The sequence below is a fragment of the Amblyomma maculatum genome, chromosome 11 (assembly GCF_055883805.1).
Source record: "Amblyomma maculatum isolate TAMU_Amacu chromosome 11, ASM5588380v1, whole genome shotgun sequence".
Lineage (NCBI taxonomy): Eukaryota > Metazoa > Arthropoda > Arachnida > Ixodida > Ixodidae > Amblyomma > Amblyomma maculatum.
This window is the reverse complement of record NC_139354.1, coordinates 74723312-74747944: the sequence shown is the minus strand read 5'-3', so window position 1 is coordinate 74747944 and position 24633 is coordinate 74723312. Positions and strand designations below refer to the sequence as shown.

Here is a 24633-nt window from a genome sequence, read left to right as displayed (position 1 = left end):
CTATATACCATCATGATATGTACGTCCTCTTCTTGTTTCAGGGATTGACATGTTGTATTTTGGTTGATTTCGATGGTTGTTTAGCGCTCTTATGCACTAGTGTTCAGTTGCGATCACTGTCATGACAGTAATACAAAGCTCCACTCGCTTGAAGATCCTTTACTACACTAATGTTGCTTGGAATCAAGTGTTATTCATACTGACATATTGTTGTCTTTTCCTTGCCATCGTGCACACTCAGCTAGCGCTGCAGTTCAAAGAACAAATGTGCTTCTTCGTTACAGGGATGCTTCAACAGCTGTGCCAAAACATATGAACACATACACACGCCCAGTATGTTTTTCTAATATGGCGGAAGATCACAAAGCGAGCAGGTACTAAAACTTGAATAAAGGTAGTAGTGGAATAGCTGCAACGAGACCGAGGAGTACTCACCGCGATCCACATCACGAACATGCTAGGATACATAATATTTTCTAAGTTCCTTGTGAACTCAGCTCAAATTAATTTAGCAGATTCTGTCCTTTAATTTATATTTGTTTCAGTAGAGGCCGAATTACCAGGTGAATTCTAAGCAATTTTAAAGTTGTATAGTATAGACGTAGTTCTTTTATGCAACAAGGTTTATGACATGATAGATAATAGGTAGAAAGAATTTAAGGCAATGCGACACGGTTTATTGGAATTCGTATACTTCCGGTCCATATGCAAGGGGTCACATTTGTCGCTTGCGAAAAGCGACCGCTACGGCTCTAGTGGAATATCTCTGGTTTGAGGAGGCAGCGAATAAGGAGTTGCTGTGAGAATCGAAGCAATGTCTGCGCACGCGGCTTGTGGCGCCCCTGCAGAAGCAGATGTTACTTTACACCTACCATGCCTTGCGCAGTTATCCCCATACCAGCGAGTTTTTCCCCTCCGTTGTGCACTCTCTCCCTTGCCCCGATTGCACCACGAGTCTGTGCGAGCGCTGCGCGCTCTACGGCAGCAGTTCCGCACTCATTCATTCCTTTAGGCAGAATCGTCGCCGACGCACTGAACACGGTGGCTGCCCCGTCAAGACGGCTCCAGAGCACTGTCTTGTTGATTGGTGACCTTTTTGTGTAGTGCTTTTACTCAACTTGTCTGTAACATTGGTTTGTAAATTTGATTGCATCAATGGCAGCGAGAAGAGACTATGAGCGTCCCATTTCACTGGCTAAACGTCGCACGGGCAACGAAGACACAGAACAGGCGTCTGATTCTTCAAATGGAAGTTGTATTGAATATTGTGTAACTTGCAAGTGCTTCTGGATAACTTCGTTGATTATCATCGTGGTGGTTGTTCTCGCTATATGTCTATATTTGTGGCTCACTGCAAAGGTAAGTTGAACTTTACTCCTCATTACCACAACCTGAGAAATAACCTATGGTCCCTTTTTCACTCCTCAAACCACAGTGTTAGTTGTAAGTGTCTAAGCAATGCAGGCCAAGCTTTCGCTGATAGCAAACCTTTCGCGGGTACTTTTCGCGCCTTTTCCACTGTGATTCATCTGTAGCCTCGCCTAGTGTTTTCTATGTCAGTGCACAGATGGCAGCACTACATTGCAGCTCAGTTGCACGTTTTTATGGCGCCTCGTGAGATGGCGGCACAAGTCCATCGCATCCCGCATGAAAGCCGGAAATCTACAGGATCAGCTCACGAGAGAGGTCTTTCTTGCCGTAGGGTTTGTCGCCTGGTTGCACACTTATAACGTTATGTGAACGTTCATTGAATTAAAAAATGTATTTTGTGTGAATGCACAAGTGAGGCCTTGTTCCTGGCTCTTAGCATCACACTACAGCCGCCGTTTCTTGCAGGATGTGTTTACTTTTCGAAAGCCAAGGGTATGCACATCGGAACGTGTCGTAACTACCAGGACTCGGTTTGACTGTCTCCAATCAACAGCGTAGGGCGCGAACTTCATAGCAGGATTTCTCTCAATAATTTGAGTGCGCGCGAACAAACTTTTCTATTGTGAGTGACCAGTTATAGGATCGTATGCATAACGAATTTCTATGATGTCCTGTGGATGGTGCATTAGCCGGTCGAGTATTTGTCACCATGCATATAAAGCCTGATGGCCAAGGATAAATATATCTACAGAGTTCAATTCCAGCAGTAATTTGTTAGCTTATCTCAAATGCGTTGCCGCCGGTTTGAATTGTTTTTGTGGCTCCGTTAACAATAAGTAGTGTACACTCTTACTACAATGACGTCGCTTGACGTGACACATATATTCTTGTTCAGCTGTCGTTCGTTTCCGGTCGCAATTAGAAACATGAAGGCTCCAAAAAATACATGAAAACATATTGCCGTCGCCTTTTCATTTATGTAATATGCAAAAGAAGACGTGCTCAGCATAATGCCCATGTGCAACAGTGCAACACCCTACGGAATTGATCTATGTATGCAGTATATTCATGCCTTCTTCACGCGCATAATCTAATCCTGTTCAGAAGGCATAGGTCAGTCCCGTAAACCATATTTTTCCCTCTTCGCTGAATGGTTGTGTGGACAGGGGTATTGAGATGGAAAGCGCGTGAAACTTGTTATTCACCAATGAATGCGGCGCTCTAGTGAATATATGTTTCCATTTACGAGCAGTAACTGCTTTGGATACGCGCCAACCTGTCGCTGTCTGCCAAATTAATGTTGGGCTGTGTATGGGTTCCGTGTGTGCAGAAACCGTTTTGCTGCGAGACACGTTTTAGGCGATAGCGAATTGAGCTCGTTCAGCGTAAACGTCGTCGCCGTACCCTATAAATTGGGATCGCACTCCTGAAACGTGTTTGAAAAATGCGCGAAAAACACCAGTGAACTTGTTTCCATTGAGTTTCGAAACCAGACCCTTCGCATGAAAGCGAAGCATCCAACTCAGAGGCCATGAAAGGGCGTTGGTACCAGGCGTTTTATATGGACTCCTAGGGAACTCGTTAAGGTGCATATGGTTGTGTTTTGTTTCTATACTTATGGAAAATTTTAATATTACTAAATATAGAAACTATTTACACAAGGAGAATAAAGAATTTGGTATGAAAATTCAGGGTGTAAGGGACTACTGGGTATGCTTTTCTGGCCAAGCTTCCCTACCCTTCTTTTTTTTTAGCTTTCTTTTTTGGTGAAAGCTGCAAAAATCTAATTTGCATTAGGCCGCCAGTCCGTCTCGGCAATAAATAGAACTAGCGTCATTAAGGTCCCCTAGTTACAATAGAGCTTGATTCTGTATGTCATATGGTCTCTGTAAATCTGGGTTCTACGGCTAACGACACAAAATATGGCAACTATACTTGAGATGACATCCCTAGACTTCAATCAAATCCAAAAGTACAATTTCCTTCCGGTATTTACTGGCGTTAGTCCCATAACAATACGGTATTGAGTGACTGTTGTTGGCGCATTGTCAACTTAACCCATTAGATGCATTTAATGCTGAAGAGTTGTTAAAACATGATTTGACCGTGGAAATTAAATCAGTGAAATATATTATGCAACTGATCAAGCTTGAAACCTCCTGATTGCGTGTTTATATTTTCGTCGTTCAACTATTTATGCTGTGGTACCTACATCCGATTTGCTGCTTAAGCTTGCTGGACAAATTATTTCTCGCTAACGCCGTCGCGATGAGCCTGAGGCCCGCGCACTGCACAAGCGTAACAAACTTCGAGAACCATCCGAATACCCCTGTCCAGTGTTAGCTGCTGAGACTTCTCCGTCAGCGTTACGAATTTCCTCCATTCACACAATATTCTGCCGCCGACTGGCATGCTTCCCACGTCAACGAGTCCAGTAGACCACCTTCTGCCATCATGGGTTATCTTACCTTCTCATTACGTGCCCTGGCCATGCCAATGCCTTGACAATTTCAAAAAAGAATGTCATTAACACGCGCTTGCTCCCTAACCTACTGTGACTTCTTCCAGTCTCTTAACAATACATCCATTAGTATGTTTGCATAGCTCTCTCGGAAATTTCTTCAATTCAGAGCGAACCCTTTTCTTCAGTGTCTAGGTCCTTTCCCCTAGAATTGTAGCAGTTTCCTGCCCCAGAGGTGAGTACTGTTTAAGACACTTTCTCGTAGCTACGCTATCACATTGCCATTCATTCACTGGAAAGGGGTGCCAAATGCACACCGCCATTTTATTATTGTTTTTATTTTACTGCTCATTTGCGGTCACTATGCACAGTATGTACAGGTATCGTTTTGTCGATTCCTCCTTATCGTTGGGGTATTTTTAAGGACTAATATCTAATACATTTCATCGTTTCTCAGTACATTGGCACAATAGTTTGCCTACAATGGCCGCCTGTAGTCTGATAACTAGTTAAAACCATTTCACTGGAGGGGCTTCTAAGACTGTCGTTCGCAGTTGGACATTAGCACAAGACGCGACATGGGCTGTATTAGAATTGTAGGTTTAGAGGTGCTTCGTTTGTCAAATTGCGCTCGAAGCTTCGTGAGAGCAGGCGATGCGCATCGTGTTTAAGATTGTTAGGAGCCATGGTTATCGCTTTCAAGGCAAAGGGATCTCCAAATAATGCAGAACTGTCTGTGTTTTGCGAACGCCGCGGATACTCTTCGAAAGCAAACTTCATTGCATGTTGCTGCGGTTGACTGTCGGCGGCAATAAATGCCTTCTTCTCTGTATCGGCCCAAGAAAACAATTTGTTGGCTTGTAAAGCATTCCGATACACTCTGCTACAGGTGAACATTTCTTCTGCCGAGATCTGCCAAGACATTTTCGAGTCGCTAGTAATGTGCAGCGATTTTCTATTCTGTGATTTTATTGCGATAGCATACTACGCCAGGTTTCGGCCCGTCGCGTAGTCCCGGAAAAGGACCACATTTGACCTTGAACAGCCGCGAAGAAGACGAAGAAGACTTAAGTGTCCCCAATAATGTAGCACCTTGCACTGATAGGGCGTGCTAGGGGATAATGTACGAGGCAAAAGAAGCTTCCGCCGTTGCTATCGCAATTCAACTAGGGTTAATCAGTGTTAAACCATAATTTTTAGAAAGTTCACGGTCGTCAACGAATCAAATTACTATATGGCATTTTTCATTATTTTTAGAAAGTTCACGGTCGTCAACGAATCAAATTACTATATGGCATTTTTCATTACGCTTCCATGGAGGTGGGCCTAGGAAAATTGTCTGAGTGCTCTTTCTCCCACTCCATGGTCACAGGTGCAAATATGGCAATGGCTTTAGTTTCATCTGATTTATCTCATCAATCTAGGTTGCATTTAATGAAGGTCGTAGGAAATTAACTGAACGATGACTGATAACTGTCGACACAGGGTCAAAATCACTGGTTGCACATGGTGAATGTACACGCGTCCTACAGCTCAAAATTATAGAACACTTAAGCCTCGCTTTAAGTGTATGATATCGCCTTCAACAGAGACTCTGGTCGAATATTTAGGGGAATCCCTCAAGATTGAGTAGATTTGTAATAGGGGAGTAATTACTCACTGACATCCAAAACCATTCTAAATTCGAATTACTGATCACCTTGCTCTCGCCCTACCATCTGATCAGCAGACCATCCTGGTTAGCTCAGTGGATGGAGAGACTGCCCCGGAGAGGCGATGATCCCGGGTTCGATCCCTGGACCAGGACAAATTCTTCTTTAACTACTAAGCTTCTGAGAAAGCTTTACAGCTTTCCTTTTAGCCATATGGCTGCGCTTAGGTGGATGTCAATGAGTAAATACTCCCTTATTACTAACAGAGCTTTTGTACTAAAGGCACTATCGCAAACCTTTTAAGCGCCTTAGTGTTACACGGCTTAACTAGCTTTCGCCTTTGGGAAAAGTAAGGCCCAGCGTCCGTTTCAATTATCGTTTAGTACCTACGCTTAGAACGAACTACATACAATTGGAGGTACCAACGTCGCCGTTAGGAACCCCAATCTCGAACTATCAGCTTCAAACTTGAATACAGTATGGATGCTAATGGGAATCGAAATGTTAGAAGACCAGCCGAACGCTGAGCAAAGAACGGCTGCATCAAAATGTTGATACCACCAAGGTTGACATTTTATCCGGTCCGTTCTTCTCATAACTATAGTATGGCGACAGCGGTGGTGGCGGCAACGCATTTGCGACAGGACGAGTAAGCACCCTTCGCGTAAAATGACCGTTCCATAGAGCAGGAGATGACTAGACGTAAACGGATCGTATCTAAAGAAGCAAGGGGATTTCTTTGTGGATTTGTAGATGTTGTTTCTTTGCAAGGTCAAGTAAACAACAACAGCGTTTCTCAGCGCCTTTTACTGGTGGTCGTCTACGGCAGGCACCCTACGAAGCCGACCTACCCTGCCAAACAGACATCAGCCAATCACCTTGAAGTTCAATCCACGAGAATTTTGAGCGATTTCGGCAAATAATCCTTTCTTGTCGCGTCCCAAACACAATTGAGGAAAACGTTTCTCAGAATCATTGTTTTTCTTGTTATGCCTTTGATGATGTGGGATAAATGCCGTAACACTCCCGGCCACTGAGACCCGTGATTATGCAAGAGAATTTGAAAGCGTTTTAAAATGTTTATGCCCCCTTTTATTAATTTACTGACGGCGGCCATATTAAACGTCCCAAAGGAAGAAGGGTGGGCCATTTCATCCTTATAACAAAGTATCGCAGTTGCCGGAAAGAAACGAATATCTATTTCGCGAAGGTTTAGTGCGCCCATAAGAAGTGTTATCATTTTGCGCCGTAATGTTTTATTGTAACGCTTGGGAGCTGCGTTTTAGTGGCAAAAATAAATTATAATAACAAGGAAAATATTTATTCGAGCACGAACGTAGGTTTTTCTAATGACAAGAGGTGGTTCAGATCAGTTCCCTGACCGAGGCTGTGTGGAGCATACGAAAATTGTTGAACGTTTTTAAGCTCTAGCGGCCCTCTTCCATACCGTGAGTTCGCAGCCGCAATATGAACTGTGCCTGACTGCGCCATACCTAGATTGCGCCCTGGCCATGCGAAACGCACACCAACCACGCAGACAGAAACCTGCTCGGGTGTCTTTCCTTCTCTCTGTTCCTCGCGGGCTCTTCGCCGCTCTCAGCTCTCACCGAACGCGGTGAATGAACAAATCCAGCGCATGCACGCCTCCAGTGTCTCCTCCTGACTCGGGGATCACACTGAGCCGTACAGAGCAATTGGTGTTATTTTTCGTCAAACAGAGTGTTCCATATGCATCCTCAATTTTCTCTATCTTTTGCCTTCTAATGCGTGTGTAAAAACGATGAAAATGTATTTGAGTCTTTATAGCTGCCTGGTATGAATTTCTATAGAATATCACTGCTGGTAGTGAATACTGGCCAGCAATATCACTTTTATTCTCCTTTCGTGACATACAGAGAAAAGATCAGTGCGACGGGGCTTTTATCACAGTGGACCTTTTTCTGAAAAGCTGATTGTTTTGAATTCCCAAATTGCTCCGACTACCCAGTTGAAATAAACTGCAGAAACGTGTCAAAATTTCGACAAAAGTTTGTGTAGTTCTGTTGTATCCGCTAGTGGTACTCTTAACGTTTTCGTTAGTACCCTTTGTAGTCTGCACTTCCATAGTACTGTTCTATTTTAGCTACAGAAAACTATGATGTTCCTACAAAAATTCCTGTTATAACTACAGTTTAACTCTAAAAACCACGCAGGAATGTTATCTTGAGAGTACAAAAGTTTCTGTAGTTTTTTCCGACTGGGTAAAGTTTTCATTATGATACGCAAGGCGCGACGTCACGATAGCAACGCGACTTCAAATGTAGACTCGACTTTTGCCTTTTTTTGCAGACACCCGCAGAAGTGGATCGCTTAACCATAGTTAACATATCAGATCACTCCGTCACATACAACTGGATGAAGCCAGTCAGCGACATCGACGGATACGAGGTGGAATTGAAAATACGTCGACCGAACGCCGGCGGAGCGATCACGCTTTACTCGAGAAGCCTTTCAGCGGAGGAAACAGAATATTCATTCGCACGCTTGGAGCCTTGTTCATACATCACTCTGACTATCAAGACGCATACTGGGGGAGTTTTCCGTAGAACTTCAAAGGGAGTGACGGCCAAAGAAGTTTTCATCCCTTTCCGAGGTATATATGTTGTTTGCATGCATTTGAGGCAGTGTGTTATGGTGTTTGCCTATTTCTATTGAATGCTGGAGAAATGTATCATGACTGCGGTTGTTGAAGGCATCCGTCTTAGGTTAGACGAGAGTTAAGCCCATTGGAAAATAATGGCTCAGTGTGATACACGGTCCGAATATGAGTGAGAATATGCGCACAATATATACAACCTATTTGTATATCTTCGACTGACAACCACAAATATATAATTGAGGGGAAGTATCAGAGGTCGTACAGGTGTTACATTATCAGGGTGCTGAAGAGTCATGTAATTTAAAATTACAGGAAGATACCATCGGGGTTATTTTTAGTGCTTTCAAATTTGCGTTTTTAGAAAACAGGCGACCTCTTTCCAACTTGACTGGCAACCTTGGCTAACATCATGTACATGATAGGGCCTGTGATTGCACAAGGAATAATATAAATAAATGCTGTTGCTGTTAGGAATAAAGAAAGCACACTGGGAAATGAAGACCGTCAACGTCAAAGCTTAACATTGTTTTTCATTTTCTTAGTTATATGTGGTGTGATATTTGGATTGTCAATGTTATTTAAATACAGGTGTGATGCCTTTTTAGCGATATATAGGTGTGAGGGTAAAGATGACATTTACCTGCTTTAGGAATGCGAGCATGATAACGTGCTTCTCGCGGTAACTTAATGTGCACCGAGACCATTTTATACATTTTCCAAGTGGAAACGCACATTCAAAAAACTTCTAAATGGGCATAATGGCGTTCGGTATTTTTCTCTGCCCAACCGTTAAGAATATAAAAGTTCGAATTAGTTTCAGTGCTGATGACCTTAAATTTCGCACATATACTTGTCGATTATGAAAAGAGAATTTGATTTTGCAATTGATATTGTATATTGTATAATGTATAATTGTATTCTATATTGTATATTGTATAATTGTATATTGTATATTGCATTGTATATTGTATAATTGTATAAGTTATGTATATCATGCATATATGATGTCCGCTTCGCTATACAATCCACCTACACTCACCGTAGCGACATATCTATCAGGGTTTCGAATTAAGTTTTTTGAACCCCTACAAGCGCTGCGCAAGCCCTTCATAAATGCAGCAACATATCTTCACTAAGAAAGGACTTCAGACCGGGAGATGGGATCTCTGCGAATACGTTCATAGTGTGTCTACGAGAGGTATTCACAGATATAGACTGCGAAGGGTTAGAGATTTGAGAGAACAAAGAATAGGAATTTAAGATAACCTGCGGGTACACCATTGCTTGCCTTGTAACTCATCAGAACGGGTCGGAAGCGGCAGCTCAATGTCGACTTATGCATCAAAACATGCACAAAAATGCAGAGAAACCGCCAGAATGAACAGGAAAGTTTTGAACAACGTATAAATTGCTGTACGGTATTAGGTATGCTGTAACGACTAGCTGCACAGTATTGTCGAATATATGCCCTGATATATTCTATGTTAAAAAGCCATCAATTCTGGCAGGGCTATATTGACCAACATACGCTGCAATAGATGACATGGTGGGAAGGTAACGCAACAGGTTTGAGAGTCTGAACAAGCCCCGGCGGCAATGTGTAATATTTTGGCAAGCCACCGCGGCTCACAGGATAATTCTCAGTAATTACTTAGCCCAGAAATCAATACCAACGCACCGTATTGACCAAAGTGTGCCATGACAGATGTATGTGGCAAGACACCGCGACTGAAGGGGAAGTCTCGAAGAATGTATTCCAGGTCTATTCGATGTTGCGAGGTCGTCAATACTTACGGAACAATGTTGCCCAATGCAGCTGTAATGACTTCAAAGTTAGCAAGCCATTTCACCCACCTTGGAATGGGCACTGGAACAAAGAACCTTTGTTCGAGCTATTTGGTAGCAGTGTTTGAAAACCTATCGTCTACATATCGTCTACACCTGTGTGATGCGTGTGCATATCTTCCGTGTGATTTCGAACGATTCGTCATTGAGATGTGTCGTATGTATGCCAGTGCTCATTTTCAAAACCTGTATAGACCTGCTTTTAAAAGGACAGAAAGCAGAAAGCAATAGTTTATATCTATTTCAAACAAGGGCGGAATGTGAAGACCATAACAAAAAACGAAGAAGGTGCCGTTAAATACTGGGGTAATATTATTGCTTTTTTAATGGGTAGCGGTATAATCGTAGGCGATAATGAATTTCCTGCGCTCTTAGTGTGTTGTCAATTTTTTTTCCGCCCTCTGAAGCTTTTCTAGAGGAGCTGAGCTTATTTACATCTCTTTCTAATAACTCAGAGCCAGACCCGCCAAGAGACATATCGATTTTGATGAAGTCTGCTTCGCGGACGCTTCTTCAGTGGAAGCCGCCAGCAGTCGCCCATGGAGCTCTCAGCGGATACTCCGTGAGAGTATGCCAGTCCTCAGGTCCTTGTATTGAGAATGCGGAAGCAGACGTTTGCACTGAATTCAACGTGTCCACGACACGGTTAGAGATCCCTACTACTGTGGACACTGGCTACTGCATCACGGTTGAAGCCAAGGAGCTGTGTGGCAACGACGTCTTGTCTAGCCAACATGTGACTCGTCACTTCACAACGCCCGTTTTCGGCAAGTAGAACCTGTTCTTTATTTACAGGGAGGGAGCAAATTTGAAATATTTGAACTTGTATGATCTCTTCGATAGAGAAGGAGGTATAGCAAAGGGGATTTTTCGTTTCTGTAGTTGTACCCTGTAGCTGATCGGGTTTAAAAAGAGCGGGAGCGTTTTAACGGCTGTAAAGCGAACATAGTCATGCGGGTTTGTATCCCATCTGTAACGAAACCGTTCTTTGCACAGGATTGACAGTAGTCTCATAATACTTTGCCTCCGTTTAGCTTCCATCTCCTAGTTAATTTAGAGGTTAGTCCATAATAGTGATTCGAACCTAGACCATACGCATCTTGTATGTCGTTTATCGTAATGATAGGTATCCATCGAAAAGTAGAACAGGTACTGAGTCTTCATTTTCCCAAAAACTCAGTTAAGCAAAACTTTAAAATAATACTGAATGATACGGTAACAGACGCATCGCGTCTACTTAGAATGCGAAGGTTCAGCATCCACTTAATTTTCGTTTAAGGGTATTGGAGATAGGTTTTTTATCTCGCTAGGTGCGTGAATATTAGGAATTATGTTCTTCTGAACCTGTGCAACATCATTACACATTTGCGAAATCAGACTTTCACGAATGGCTTTATTATTTGAGCCTTAATAAGCCGGTCAGTTTGGCCTGAGTGGCTTCATATTTACTTGAAAACGGAAGAGGTTTGAACCACAAAGGAGGTGTGGAAGCTTGTCTGTACAAAGGGATGTTGATTGAAACGGCGCCATGTAATGAACCGGGTGAGAGCGTGTTGCAATCGGCACGTGGTGCGACCGGATGCGACCATATCTAAGACGTCCCGTACTCGCTTCTAAGAAGGAATTCTCGGTCTCCAATTTGGTCCGTTCAACATCTTTTTTTTTTCATCCGTGCTCGGCATATGCAAACCACAAACGTATTGGCTGGGTTTGAGAGTGTGATATAATACATTCGTAGGTAGTTTGCCTGGTTACACAGATGATACAGTGCAAGATAATTGTTTTAAATACCTGCGTCCGAACACGTAGAACATAATTTCGCGAACTGCCAGGCCAATTAGGAGTGAGGCACAACACCATTTGACAAGATTCTTGCTGAGCTCTGCATTCTGTGCGCGTGATTTCTATCTGGTATCAAAGGGTATAGCTCTGTGGCATCTTCGCAAATGCACCCATTTCATTAATAACTCTTCCCCTTTGGCTGGGATGAAAATATTGTGCATTCTTACACTCAATAAACTTTCATTACCGGCTTCTCTCTTTAGGCCTCTATGTCACACGGGACTTTTCGGCGATAAATATTAAATTAATAGTGAACTGTGTAGAGCATTTTGTTTCCATCCGCATTTTCTGGTCAATATTACCCTATATCTTTTCCCTTGTTTTCTTCACTTGCTATCGGTGCTGACACCTTCCGGAGAAAATCATGCAAAGCGAAGTAAATTTTGCTCTCAGTTGTTTCTTACTGACGTTTACACATGCGCTGCTATACGGCTACAAATAAAACTGTACTGCTTCCTCTTAAACTTCTTTTAAGATTCATCCTGTTGCTGGTTTATTTATTAGGGTAATAATTATGTTCTTAGTAAACTTTCTTCTCTAGCCTGAGGCTACCCATGAGCAATATATGTTAATTACTGCAAGCTGAAGAAGCCGAGTGGTCGACATTATCCGGTGCCCTTCAGTACGGCGTCTTCAGAGGATCAGTCACATTTTCATGTTAGCCTTCATAAACCATCGCCACGCCAAAAGCTACTTTGTACAGAAATAACTATCACCCTAATTGTAGAACACGGCTTTAAGGAGATAGCGTTAAAGATACTGTTTACCGAAAATCGGGCTTCGAGAATGTGAGCGAAAAATCAGCAGCATGGTGCTGACAGGCGGAAGTCGCAGCTGACGTGTCCGCGCCATTACTGAATGTAGGGTTGTTGCACGTTACGTTTGGTAGGAGCTGCAAACTAGGGCCTCTTCTTTCACATGAGTGGGTGATATCTGAATCAGCCGGCCGGGACTCTTCAATTCATGCTACCTGTAAGGCCGCACTGGTCCTATATGAAATATTTCGGCACCATCTCCATAGATAGAGGCGCGAACGGAAAGGTCGATAAACGTCCAAAAGCAACCTTAGCTGCTGCATATAGCTGCTGCTTCGCCCCATCGCCACAGGCGAAGAGGCATGGTGGTTTACGCATTTATCCAACTGCATATCCCGGCCTCTTCCCTTAGTGGGAACGTGACGAGGCAGCGTATATTAACCGAGTTTCAAGAAAGTTCCGGTGCTTTCTAGAAGACCGAGGAGGCGGGCCATAGCAGATAGGCGCCGCTGTGTTTGCGCTCCTTCTACACGTCTCGAAGTATCGCTCACGGTTATTTGCGAGCGCACCGTGCAGCAATCGTCATTCCTCGACGAAGCCACGGTAGCTCTAGCAGGCAGGCCCCGGCTAAGACAAAGTCATGAAATGAGAGATATGATATCAAGTGCTACGTAGCTTGGTCGCTTGCGGAGCTGAGCTTAGTTATCAGTCAGCCACTCTTATAATATAGCCGCCTGTCTTTCTTTTGTAAATACTTCTCTGTACTTCGTGTTCTTATTGTCATATAAAGTTCAGCTTCCTGTGGTTGCATCAAGTCATCCTTCGCCTGCTCTGTGCGTGAAGCACACGTCGCCTGCCAAATCAGGGAGCACCGGGATAAGTGGCAGGCGAATTGCGGAACTCAATGAACCTTAACCCTCAGGCCACGCACGAATGTTTATATGGCTTGGTTAAAGCTGGGCCGGCTTGCACGATAAAGTCCGAGCTAAGTCCAGACTTAAATGGTGTCTTTAGAAAGACCAAGCTTATTTAAGACGGCTCGTGTTCTGAACGTCGAACGCTTCGGGTTCATGTTCCCCAGAGTGGCTTCCCAGAACGGCCTCAGCAACCACTTGGGGCATTTTTCCTCGTAACACAATCTTAAGCCGCAAAAAGCAATGGCACGGATTTTACATAACGCAAAATTGACGGAATGTGTACATCTTACAGCAGGGACAGTGCCAGCGCATCCCTGTATTTCCCTAATTTCTCTACTTAGACACCTGGCGTCCTTGTGTCTTAACCAAGACAGCACTAGAGTCGTAATTATACAAGCGACTTATTCAAGTCAGGACTGAAGCCCAGTCTTGACTCCAGTCTTAAGCGGCCGTGCTAGTGGCCTATTCTTTAGACTCCAGTTAAGTCTGGACTTAGCTAAGACAGTCTTAAGATTGTTTTGTGCAAGCGGGCCCTGGTTTTATATGTGCCCAGGTAGCTAACGCCATCGCGGCATACTCTTAAGAGCGGAGCTTAAGCCTATCCAATTATTTTGGTCACCACGTGCATGTTATAGCCATATATTATCAATTACTTTGTAAATTAGCACGTTTGTGTTTTTCCTTAAATTTCTATTTTCGCCTGTCTGACTTATATTGTCCGCGACTACCTCAGATCAAATTCTAGGAAACTTCTTGGAAAGCGGGACTGCACATACTAAGTGCCTAAGTCTCAAAACGCAGACACAGCTTGCCTATATTTCCTCTATCAGTTCATTCTGAGATGTATCCTAATATTACCGTGGCGGCAGCTCTAAAGGCACTCTTTTGTGCCCGTCGTATAGTAGGTATATTGCAATATTAGTGTGCGAAGAGAAATGTTAGAGTGCCAAGCGTAATGCGCTCCCGATCAGTGCTTCTTCCTGAACTCACGTTAGCGTGTTGCGTCTGTACTTTCTCGCGCACAATCCCTCCTCCCTGTGACAGTCCCATGTTTAGCTTAGTAAGGACGATTACAGATAATTCGGTTGAATGAGCACAATGGGGCTGATTAATTACGAAAAGAAAGGTCGTGTTAGTGTGTTTGAAAGTGCTGGGCTACAATGCAAATGTGGCTCGGTGCTCGTTTCTTGAAGTTCCAGTATACAGGCACAAGAAAAAAGACGGAAATGGTACATTTATGCTCCCGGGCGGAGTACGGTATATATCGGTTTATCGCTTATGCGCTGCTTTACCACGCTTTACAGAATGCGGCGTTGCCTATCTCACCGCGTGTAAAATTACGTTTAGCTTTTTTTTCTTTCATCTTTTGAGGTAATCTGAGCTGAGTATGTGGGAAAAGTGCCCTGGTTGAAATGCACTTAAGCAGGCGGTTGCACTAGAAGGAAAATAGGGACAAAAGGGGTTTTGCTGCCTATAGATGACTGATATGCAAACATGGAAACGCAGAGGTCAATCGCTGACAGCTTGGCATGCATTATTTGCGGCAGGATGGCAACAAATTCCAAAGAGTAATAATAACTTTTCCTGTAATGCAGTATCTGATAAAGCCGTATTCAAAATATTCATTGCACATTGAAACCAGTCGTTCTTCGCTTCGAACAAATTACACACTCCATTCATGCATTAAAGCTGCGTTTCAATCTAAAAAAAATGGTTCGGCTTGGCTGCTTCTGTGACCCAAGTTTTTCGCACAATAATTGTTCCAGCATATGTATCTGCGAATATATATCGGACATTTTAGATCTCATCTCTTTTGTTCTACCGAAAAGAATTTGATTTCTGTAAATGTGGGCCTGCAAGCTCTACCTCTAGATGCACCAGATGTGTTAAAGCCAGGCACACATTTATGCATTGACCTAAGCTTCTCTGTAGTTGCGTCCGCTAAATTTTTCGCACCAATTTTCTGCTATAGCGAGCCGATTTGCTGCTGCTGCAGGCATCAATACATGACATTACGTCGCTAAAGAGTTATCTGCCGCGGATATGACCCAATTTAGAACACAACGCATTATAACGTCTAAATCTGTACTTATTAAATCTGTATAAGTGAACTGATTTGCACAGCCTCCAAAGACGCAGTCAATACTTGCCTTTTACATATGAAGCAGGGGTTCGCAGGCTACTAACATTGCTAAAAGTAGCAACTGCTCCACCTCAAAGCTTCCGTTTTGCCCGTGTAGTCTCCACCATTAACCAAGAAGTCCATTGCAGTGGGATGTCTGCAGCGCCATCAAAGCTAGGCTAGCCTTTAAGATGATAATTCAACAGAAGGCGACAAGAAACCAAGTAAATGACAGTTACGGCAGGCGTAGTTCAGTATGTGCCTACTCAAGGGAAGGCATCAATGTCTCTACACATATGCTGTGTTGCTTTGCTCCCTTAAAAAAATATTATATATTGCGACACAAATATGCCCCACATGTGTACATTTTCGCTGAATAGGCCACTTGAGTCATTATAGCTATTCGAAAGTGCACCAAGCCATTATTGCTCAGGCTCATATGACTGTGACGTGATGTGATGTGACATGTCTGTGATCTGACTGTACTAACTTCACCCATCCCTCTCTCACAACTTTTATATCCACTCACCCCTTTCCCCTTGCGCAGAGTAGCAAACCGATTTCTTTTACGGGTTAACCTCCCTGCCTTTGCGCCTCATCTTTCTCCTCCTCCTCGTCACATGTCGCGCGAACTCCATGTGAAAATTATCTGAAAGATGACATCGCAACAGCCCAAGCAGCAGAATCCATTGACAGAATTTTGGTTGTGTGTTGACATTGTACGGTTCAACATAGGATGAATACAACAACAATGCAGTACCAATATTGGGCCATTGGTTTGCGCCGCTTGGTAGTGTCGTTCCCATTGGCGTGGTAGCTCACCCCACTAGAATCTTTACACTGATTTTTACTTGAATCCTTTAATCATTACAATTCATAAAAAGTAATGCACTCATGTAGTTTGTGTGATCAATACTTTGTTGTATTTTCTCTTATTTTTTGGTCGCTCATGTTCACAGCCCCCGGCCCCTTCAAGGTGGATTCTTATCTTATCAACTCTACGTCTGTGGAGATAGTGGTGTTTGCTCCAGAAGAGAAGAATGGACCTCTTGATGTTTGCACCGGCATACTCTGGGGCCTTGATTCCGCACGAACCTTCGATTGCAGCAACCACGAAGATGGGAATTCCACAGTATCCTTAAGAGGTCTTCAGCCTGCGACCAAGTATAATGGCATCGTTGCATTTGCCAATGTGCGGATGGATGGTCAGAACTTGGCCAGCGTTCAGCAAATATCGGTTAAAACTCCCAAAGGTGAGTCTATTTGCGTAATGACTTCTAGCTATAAGAGGTAGGGCACGTCACTCATAATACATGTATCCCTCCTAAATAAGTCCACGGCTGATTTAGATGGTTGATGGTCACCTATTAGCTGTATAAAGGGTACTTTAGATGAGTTGTTTAAAAAAAATTTAAAGAAGGAAAATTTAACTTTGTTAACTTAACAGTGCTTTGTCCTTTTTTCCACGATGAGGTCTTCGGTATATTCTTTACTTCAGATCGGCTCAGCGCTCTGTAGAGCCATCGTTGGTGAAAGAGTTGTGAGTACAATGAACTGCTGCCTTTTAAGAACATGAAGGTGATGCGGGTCCTAAACGAAATTAGCTGGTTGCCTTGTCAGATTCTAGGCACAGTTGATATTTGCAGCTGTCAGCTGTTTTATATTTCGTTTCTGATGACATTAATGTATGTTCAATAATTATACCAGTGTATTGGAGTCACCAGAGTTTGTTCCAGGATTTAAATCAGCATAATTTATAGGAAAATGAGAGCTCATGGAAGCTGAAACTGGCATAACCCCGAACAATGACAGCGAGATATGATGATTATAATTTAAGGCCTGCGCAGCGTGCTTTGTGTACAATGTAGTCGACCTAGAAGGAATAGCTATTTGAAATTATTGTTTCGTTTAATGTACCCAAGCCCACCGCCCGCTCGTTTGTAACAGAAAAGGAATAAATTACGTAACATCTGAATTGCTAGGTGATGCTTGCAAGTGATGATACTTGTTATTCGTCTTTTTTAAAATCTGCAAACCTAACAATCCTAAACTTTACAATAGTGAGCTGCAAGGGGGGTGCATAATCTAATCGTGAGACGGTGCATGTTTGTGTGATCTCCTTAATTTTTCCGCAGTGATGGCTTCTTAGCACACTTCCTTTCGCCCTGCTTAACTAAAAAATAGTTCGGTTGCAGCCTTGCTAACTTCAAAATGCATCTTATTTTTCGCATTCGTGCTGATACATAGGCCCTGGCAATACTAAACGCCCCAGTGTTATGAGCTGTGGAATGCTTGGAGGTAGCCTGTCTGAATGTTTCCTTTTTGGCTGTATGGCTGCGCGTACGTAGATGCAAATGAGTAATTACAACCTACATAAGTACATAAAACAGGTGTTGGCCACCCTGGTGCAGTAATTGGCCACAATCTCTCATTAGTTCCATAAAACCTCGACCCTCAGTCACCAGCGGCTGCGGAACAACTGACCACGGCGGCGGTCAGACCTGTGATGCAGCAGGGGGTGCTAAGAATTCCTGGCTCCACTGGATAGGCCGCCATTGGAAACTGACCCTGGCAACGTTTAGCGCTAGAACCCTAGCTAGTGAAGGTAGTTTAGCAGTGCTGTTAGAGGAACTAGAGGGTATGAAACGGGATGTTATAGAGAGTAGTGAGGTTAGGAGGCCGAATGAGGCATATACTGTACTGAAGGAGGAACATGTACTGTGTTATCAAGGTTTACCGGAGAGGCGAGAATTAGGAGTAGGTTTTCTTGTCAATAAGTATATAGCGGGTAATATAGATGAATTCTTTAGTATTGATGAGAGGGCGGCAGACATCGTAATTAGGCTGAATAAGTGGTATAAACTGAAGGTTGTACAGGCCTATGCACCTTCTTGTAGTTATGATGACCAGGCAGTTGGAAGCTTCTACGAAGATGTAGAATCAGCCATACGAAAAGTAAAGACGCCGTATACTGTACTAATGGGCGACTTCAGTGCCGAGGTAGGGAAAAAGCAGACAAGAGACCAGGCAGTAGGTGACTATGGCATTGTTTCTAGGAATAGCTGGGGGGAATTACTAGTTGAGTTTGCAGAGCGTAATAAGTTAAGAATCATGAATATCTTCTTCAGCAAACGAAAGAACCGGAAATGGACATGGAAAAGTGCTGACGGGGAGACTAAAAATGAAATTGACTTCATACTGTGCTCAACCCCCACCATTATTCATGATGTAGAGGTAATCGGGAAAGTGCGATGCAGTGACCACAGGATGGTGAGGTCCCAAGTTAGCCTAAATCTGAAGAAGGAACTCAACAGATTAGTGAGAAAGACATCCATCAGCGAATTAGAGGTGAGGGGGAGGGCAGAAGAGTTCAGGATCTCACTACAGAATAGATATTCAGCTCTAACCGAGGAAGGCGACATTGCCCTAGAATCAATGAACAATAGTTTCAGAGATATCATTACTGAGTGCGCTGTAGAAGTAGGCGATATGATGGTTGGAGAGGATACCGGTAAGCTGTCTAAGGAGACGAAAGATTTGATGAAGAAACGCCAGAGTATGAAAGCTTCCAATCGAACAGACCAGATAGAATTGGCCGAGATATCAAAGCTCATCAGTAAGCGCAAGGTTGCCGATATAAGGAAGTATAACATGGAGAAACCTGAGCATGCATTAAAACCCGGGATAGCCTTAAAGCGGTAAAGAAGAAATTGGGCATAGGCAAAAACCATATGTATGCGCTAAGGGACAAGGCGGGCACCGTCATCATGAATATGGACAAGATAGTCAAAGTGGCCGAGGAGTTCTATACAGGCCTCTACAGTAGCCAAAGTTGTCAGGACCGTAATGAGATTGGCGGTAGGGAAAACCAGTCAGACGTTCCACCAGTGACGAAGGACGAGGTCAAGAAAGAATTAGAAACTATGAAAAGGGGGAAATCAGCTGGAGAGGATCAGATAACTACAGATTTTCTGAAGGACGGGGAGATATCGTGCTAGAAAAACTGGCCACCCTGCATACGCAGTGCCTGGTGTCATCGACGGCACCGGAAGCATGGAAGAATGCAAACATTATCCTCATTCATGAGAAAGGGGATGCTAAGGACCTTAAAAATTACAGACCAATCAGCTTACTGTCTGTTACGTATAAGGTATTTACTAAGGTAATTGCTAATAAAATCTGGACAACCTGAGACGGCAATCAAGCAAAGGATCAAATAGGTTTTCGGAAACGGTACTCTACTATCGATCATATCCATACCATCCACCAGGTGACAGAAAAATGCTCGGAATATAACCAGCCCTAATACATAGCATTCATTAATTACGAAAAAGCATTTGACTCAGTATAAACCTCGGCGGTGATGGAGTCAATGCGAAATGAGGGGGTAGACGAGCCGTACGTGGCTGCACAGCAACCATAGTTCTGCATAAAGAAAGTAACAAAATTCCCATAAAAAGGTGTTAAGCAAGGATACACGATCTCCCCAGTACTATTCACAGCTTGCTTAGTAGATGTATTCAGACTTGGAATGGGAGCAGTTAGGGATAAGGGTAGATGGAGAATACCTCAGTAATCTGCGATTTGCTGATGACATTGCCTTGCTAGTAACTCGGGGGATGAACTGCAAATAATGATTGATGACCTAGACTGGAAAATTAGAAACGTAGGCTTGAAAATCGATATGCAGAAGACTAAGGTAATGTTTAACAGTCTCGGGAAGGAACAGCAGTTCACGTTAGGTGGCGAAGCACTCGAAGTTGTAGGCGAATATGTGCACTTAGGACAGGTAGCAACCGCTGATCCGGACCATGAAAAGGAAATAACAAGAAGAATAAGAATAGGATGGTGCATATTTGGCAAGCACTCGCAGATTAGGACGAGCAGCTTACCGGCATCGCTCAAGAAGAAAGTATACATCAGTTGCACCTTACCTGTACTCACCTATGGTGCCGAAAGGTGGAAGCTAAAAAAAAGAGTTTTTCTTCAGTTCAGGACAGCGCAGAGGGCGATGGAACGAAAAATGGTAGAGGTAACAGTAAGAGATAAGAAGAGTGCAGATTGGGTCAGAGAAATAACTCAAGTTACTGACATTCTAGTAGAAATCAAGAAGAAAAAATGGGCATGGGCAGGACATGTAGTGCGAAGAGAGGATAGCCGATGGTGGCTTAGGGCAACAAACTGGATTCCAAGGGAAGGAAAGCGTAGCAGGGGGCGGCAGAAAGTTAAGTGGGCGAATGAGGTTAAGAAGTTCGCAGGGGTAAAGTGAATGCCGGTAGCACAGAACAGAGTTAATTGGAGAAATGTGGGAGAGGCCTTCGCCCTGCAGTGGGTATAGTCAGGCTGATGATCATGATATATGTAAATAGCGTTTTTGGAAATTGCCAAATCAAAGTAGGGTTTTTATTCCTTGTAATAAACGTAGCGAAATGCTTCTGGAAGGAGAAGCAGTGGCAGAGAGCGCTTTATACATCACTGAATAGCATTGCTACAGGGTGTTTTACTCTCGGTTCAGCGCTAAAAGCACAATTTCCGACCTGTGCAAGAATAGGAGGATGCTGTTTTTACGCGAAGGATATCGCTTTGTTAAAAGAATACGCACGTTTCTTAACACAAGGGCTGGGGAGCGGAAGAAAGTTTAGGAAAATGGTGATGTACTTTCTTAATCTTGGAAATTCGGCGATAAGACGAAAGGAATCAGGGCACATCACTTCGCCCCAACGTTTGTGCTAACGCCTTCTATTTGTCAAGCACAGTCTGTATCTGTGGCGGCAAGCCAAACGCTAATGTAAATGTCCATATTATTGTAAGAGCAGTTAACTTTAGGAGCATAAACGAAGTATGCTAATTTTTTACGCACACAAGTGTGCTCTTGTTCGGTTGCGTAGAAAATTAATTCCCTAGTTCTTCGTAAACACATGTAGTCAGGTGAATATCTCGTACAATTAAGAATGCCTGAGAACAAAACCGCTGCAGTCATTTCATTCACAGCCCAAGTCGACTTGTTTAAAAGAGGCGTCCCCTTAGAGCAGAGTTCAAGACACATTGCTGATAAATTCAGTTATCAGATACACGCGCCTACAATCGGGCGATGATCACACGAAGCGGACAAAATCAAATACGCTTTTAGACAAAAAAGTGAGTGTACTACACAGCAGCTTTCCTTGGCAACACTGAGAGACAAATGCTGCTCAGGGAATATAACTTTAGTGCAACTAAAAAGATGTGACTACAGGTGTGATACCTCTGACTTCGGACATTTCAAAGTAATGTGCAAATATAGCGGGTGACGTATGTACATACATTTTTTTTCTTCAGAAAAGTATAGCGGAGTGTCTTAATTCTCATCCTATAACGGTGCTCTTTTGCGTCTCTTTTGTATTCGCCGCCACGCATGCATGTAAAATTTTGTCTTCACCTTTCTAGAGCTTCGACATTCTAAAAATGTTTGCAGGAGTGGCGTAGACAGCTTAGAAGCACACCTTTATATTTGCATATTTTGAAAGCAGTACATTGAACAGTATTGAACAGTAACGCCATATCATAATGGTTCCGCTTATTTGCCGGAGTGTAGTGATCGTGTGCCACTCCTCCTGCTTCGACGCACTCACATATTTTTTCTGCCAATCAGCACATCGAAGTTTCACTCTCCTATTGACAAGAGCATGAATCGCTCTAATCCCTGTAAGAGCTTGACAGCTATTCAGCCTCGTTATTTATTCCTTCACATTGATCGCATTAAATATTAGCAGAGTGTAATGATTTTGTTTTTCACTTTTATTACGCAGATATGGGTGGAACTTCATCAGACTCCACCGCCACTTCTCCCTCTAGTTACCAGGCTTTCACCATTATACTGGCGGTGCTCCTAATTCATTGCCTGCTAGGGAGACTGTATGCTTGAAGCCGGTGCTGCTGAAGGCGCCTTGCTTTTCCCTGGACTGCATGTGTATACTAGCGACTTTTCTGTTTTGATCACATGAAAACTGATGTTATGCATGTTATTTACTTATAGCAAAAGTAAGGGTATATTTAAGGTTTGCTTTTTGTATATCATGCGACTGATTTAATGGCATCTGCGTATAGGTTTTGAATGCACATCATCGTTATTGCGCATGGCTGTTGCTACTCCCTTTATCGCCAATTCCTTATGCGCCTCCGTGAGAGCGGAGCTCTTTGTCGCCCGTTCTTTGTCAATTCGCCGTAGTCGTCAGCCTGGTTGGCGTAAAGCCTCACCTCCTAGTAACCGCAGCCTTCGCTGCAGCCCACTGTGTGACGAGCAGTCACCTGGACCACTTGTTTATAATTATTTTTACATTGTCGTTTCCAGACAAAGCTATGAAATTTGATTCAAATGCGCTCTTTATTCTAGCAGAATATAGCCAAAAGTATGTTTCGGGGGTCCTTTAATGTCGCTCACATTTTGCTCTTCCTGGACTCTGTAACATGTGTATACCCTTTTCTTATTTACCTTGAGCAGAGCAGCTAGCGAAATCGAATGCCCCAAATTCCCCCCCCCCCTTTTTTTTTTGTTTACACAGCAGGAATCTTTTCGAAGGTATAATAAACATATGAAGCAAATTGTGACCTAACTATATAATTTGAGGTAGCATACTAGCAGAGCCAGCACACCACCCTTGTTAGCAGATGCCCACAATGGCCGAGTCAAACAATGGCTGCCGGAGAGGCGGAAAACCTGCTGTGGTAATTAAAACTGAGGAAGAGATAACTTAATGCAGGAATCTTTTTCATGATTCTTGCTTTAGGACCATAGGTAATGTACGTTGCGTGACGAATAATATGTACGCAGCTGAAATGTTCTCTTCTTACGCGAAGCTTTAAAGCCGATTGCGAGAAAGCTAGAAGTTAAACCTTTGTATTCTTTCATTCAGGTGACTGCAACGCATATATGGTTAGCACATATATAAAAATACTGCTTTTTCTAGATTTCTGCTGTTCATTTGTGCTGTTCACATGTAGTTTTTGCGAGATTTCACCATTTAGTTTCTTTCACGCAATTCCGTTTGTGGTGGTAGCGCCGAAAGTAGTTTTTCGTTCTGGAGGCGACGATACGCTCGGTATATACAGGGCAAGTTTCTTTCTCAATGCGAAGAAGCCTTAATTCGTGATTCACATATCCCTCACCCTTCTAACCTTAGTGTTGTGCCATATATGACGTGAGGGTGTTCCGTTCCCTAGGAAACACGACAGGACGATGCTTAGGGTTTTTTTTTTCAGTTGGACATTTTCTTATCAAGCCACTATTTACAGATTTTTGGATCAACTAAGAAGCACGGTAAAATTGATTATATAACGTATAAAACACTTAATTCCTGAAATGAAATATTTCCTAGTTAGAAATGAAGAGTGTGTCTGCAATTTATTGCTTGCATATGCTCCGGATAAAATAATCGACTGTCATTTGAAATGCGAAAATTGTGTAAGTACTGGGCAATGCAGGCAGAAATTGTATGCATGTTTTCCGGTCTGTTAAAAAATAAACTACACAGAACGAACAGCACAAAGTGGTTCCTGCCTCTGTTCATATTTATTGCTAAGCTCATTACTGAGCGATGAATTATAATTAATGCGCCTAGAAGCCAGTACAAAAATATTTGTCATTGAAACAGATAAACTCAATTCTCGACAAAAATAATACTATTGAAACAACCCTTTTTGCTATATTTCCAGACGTGTGATTCAGGAGCCATGTAATGATCCCTCACCATTCAGGCCAAAAGATTCCTTACGCTTATCTAACCTGACCCAGCCGCAGTCACTGGATTACTACCTTTACTATCCTCCTTTAGCACGAAGTTGAAAGCCTGCGGCTGAGCATCGCATTTTAGAACTGTATAGTAAAGGGTTCGACAGATTTGGCACAGCTATGTATTAACACCATGGCACATCAAGTCATACTGGGACTTTTCCCGCCAGGTTCGAACAGGATCCTACCGATTGCTCTTCATTCTCTGATGGCACAATTCCCCGCTAATGCCAAATGGTGGTTATAAATTCATGTGGAATTCA

General features: G+C 43.1%; 1 protein-coding gene across 1 annotated transcript; it reads left to right on the top strand.

The window, feature by feature from the left end:
• Positions 1–933: 933 nt before the first annotated feature.
• LOC146174180 (phosphatidylinositol phosphatase PTPRQ-like) lies at positions 934–24118 on the top strand. Its single transcript, XM_084584285.1, has 5 exons — positions 934–1359; positions 7813–8116; positions 10423–10734; positions 16563–16856; positions 22392–24118. The coding sequence occupies exons 1-5, from the start codon at positions 1156–1158 to the stop codon at positions 22505–22507; spliced, it is 1230 nt and encodes a 409-aa protein (XP_084440411.1). The 5' UTR covers positions 934–1155; the 3' UTR covers positions 22508–24118.
• The last annotated feature ends 515 nt before the right edge of the window (positions 24119–24633 follow it).

What these genes read in the sequence shown, in the direction of transcription:
- LOC146174180 (XM_084584285.1), top strand. Translation starts at nt 1,156, where the DNA reads ATGGCAGCGAGAAGAGACTATGAGCGTCCCATTTCACTGGCTAAACGT. An exon ending in AGTTTTCATCCCTTTCCGAG is followed by an intron (nt 8,117 to 10,422) that starts GTATATATGTTG and finishes CTAATAACTCAG; the next exon opens with AGCCAGACCCGCCAAGAGAC. An exon ending in ATCGGTTAAAACTCCCAAAG is followed by an intron (nt 16,857 to 22,391) that starts GTGAGTCTATTT and finishes TTTATTACGCAG; the next exon opens with ATATGGGTGGAACTTCATCA.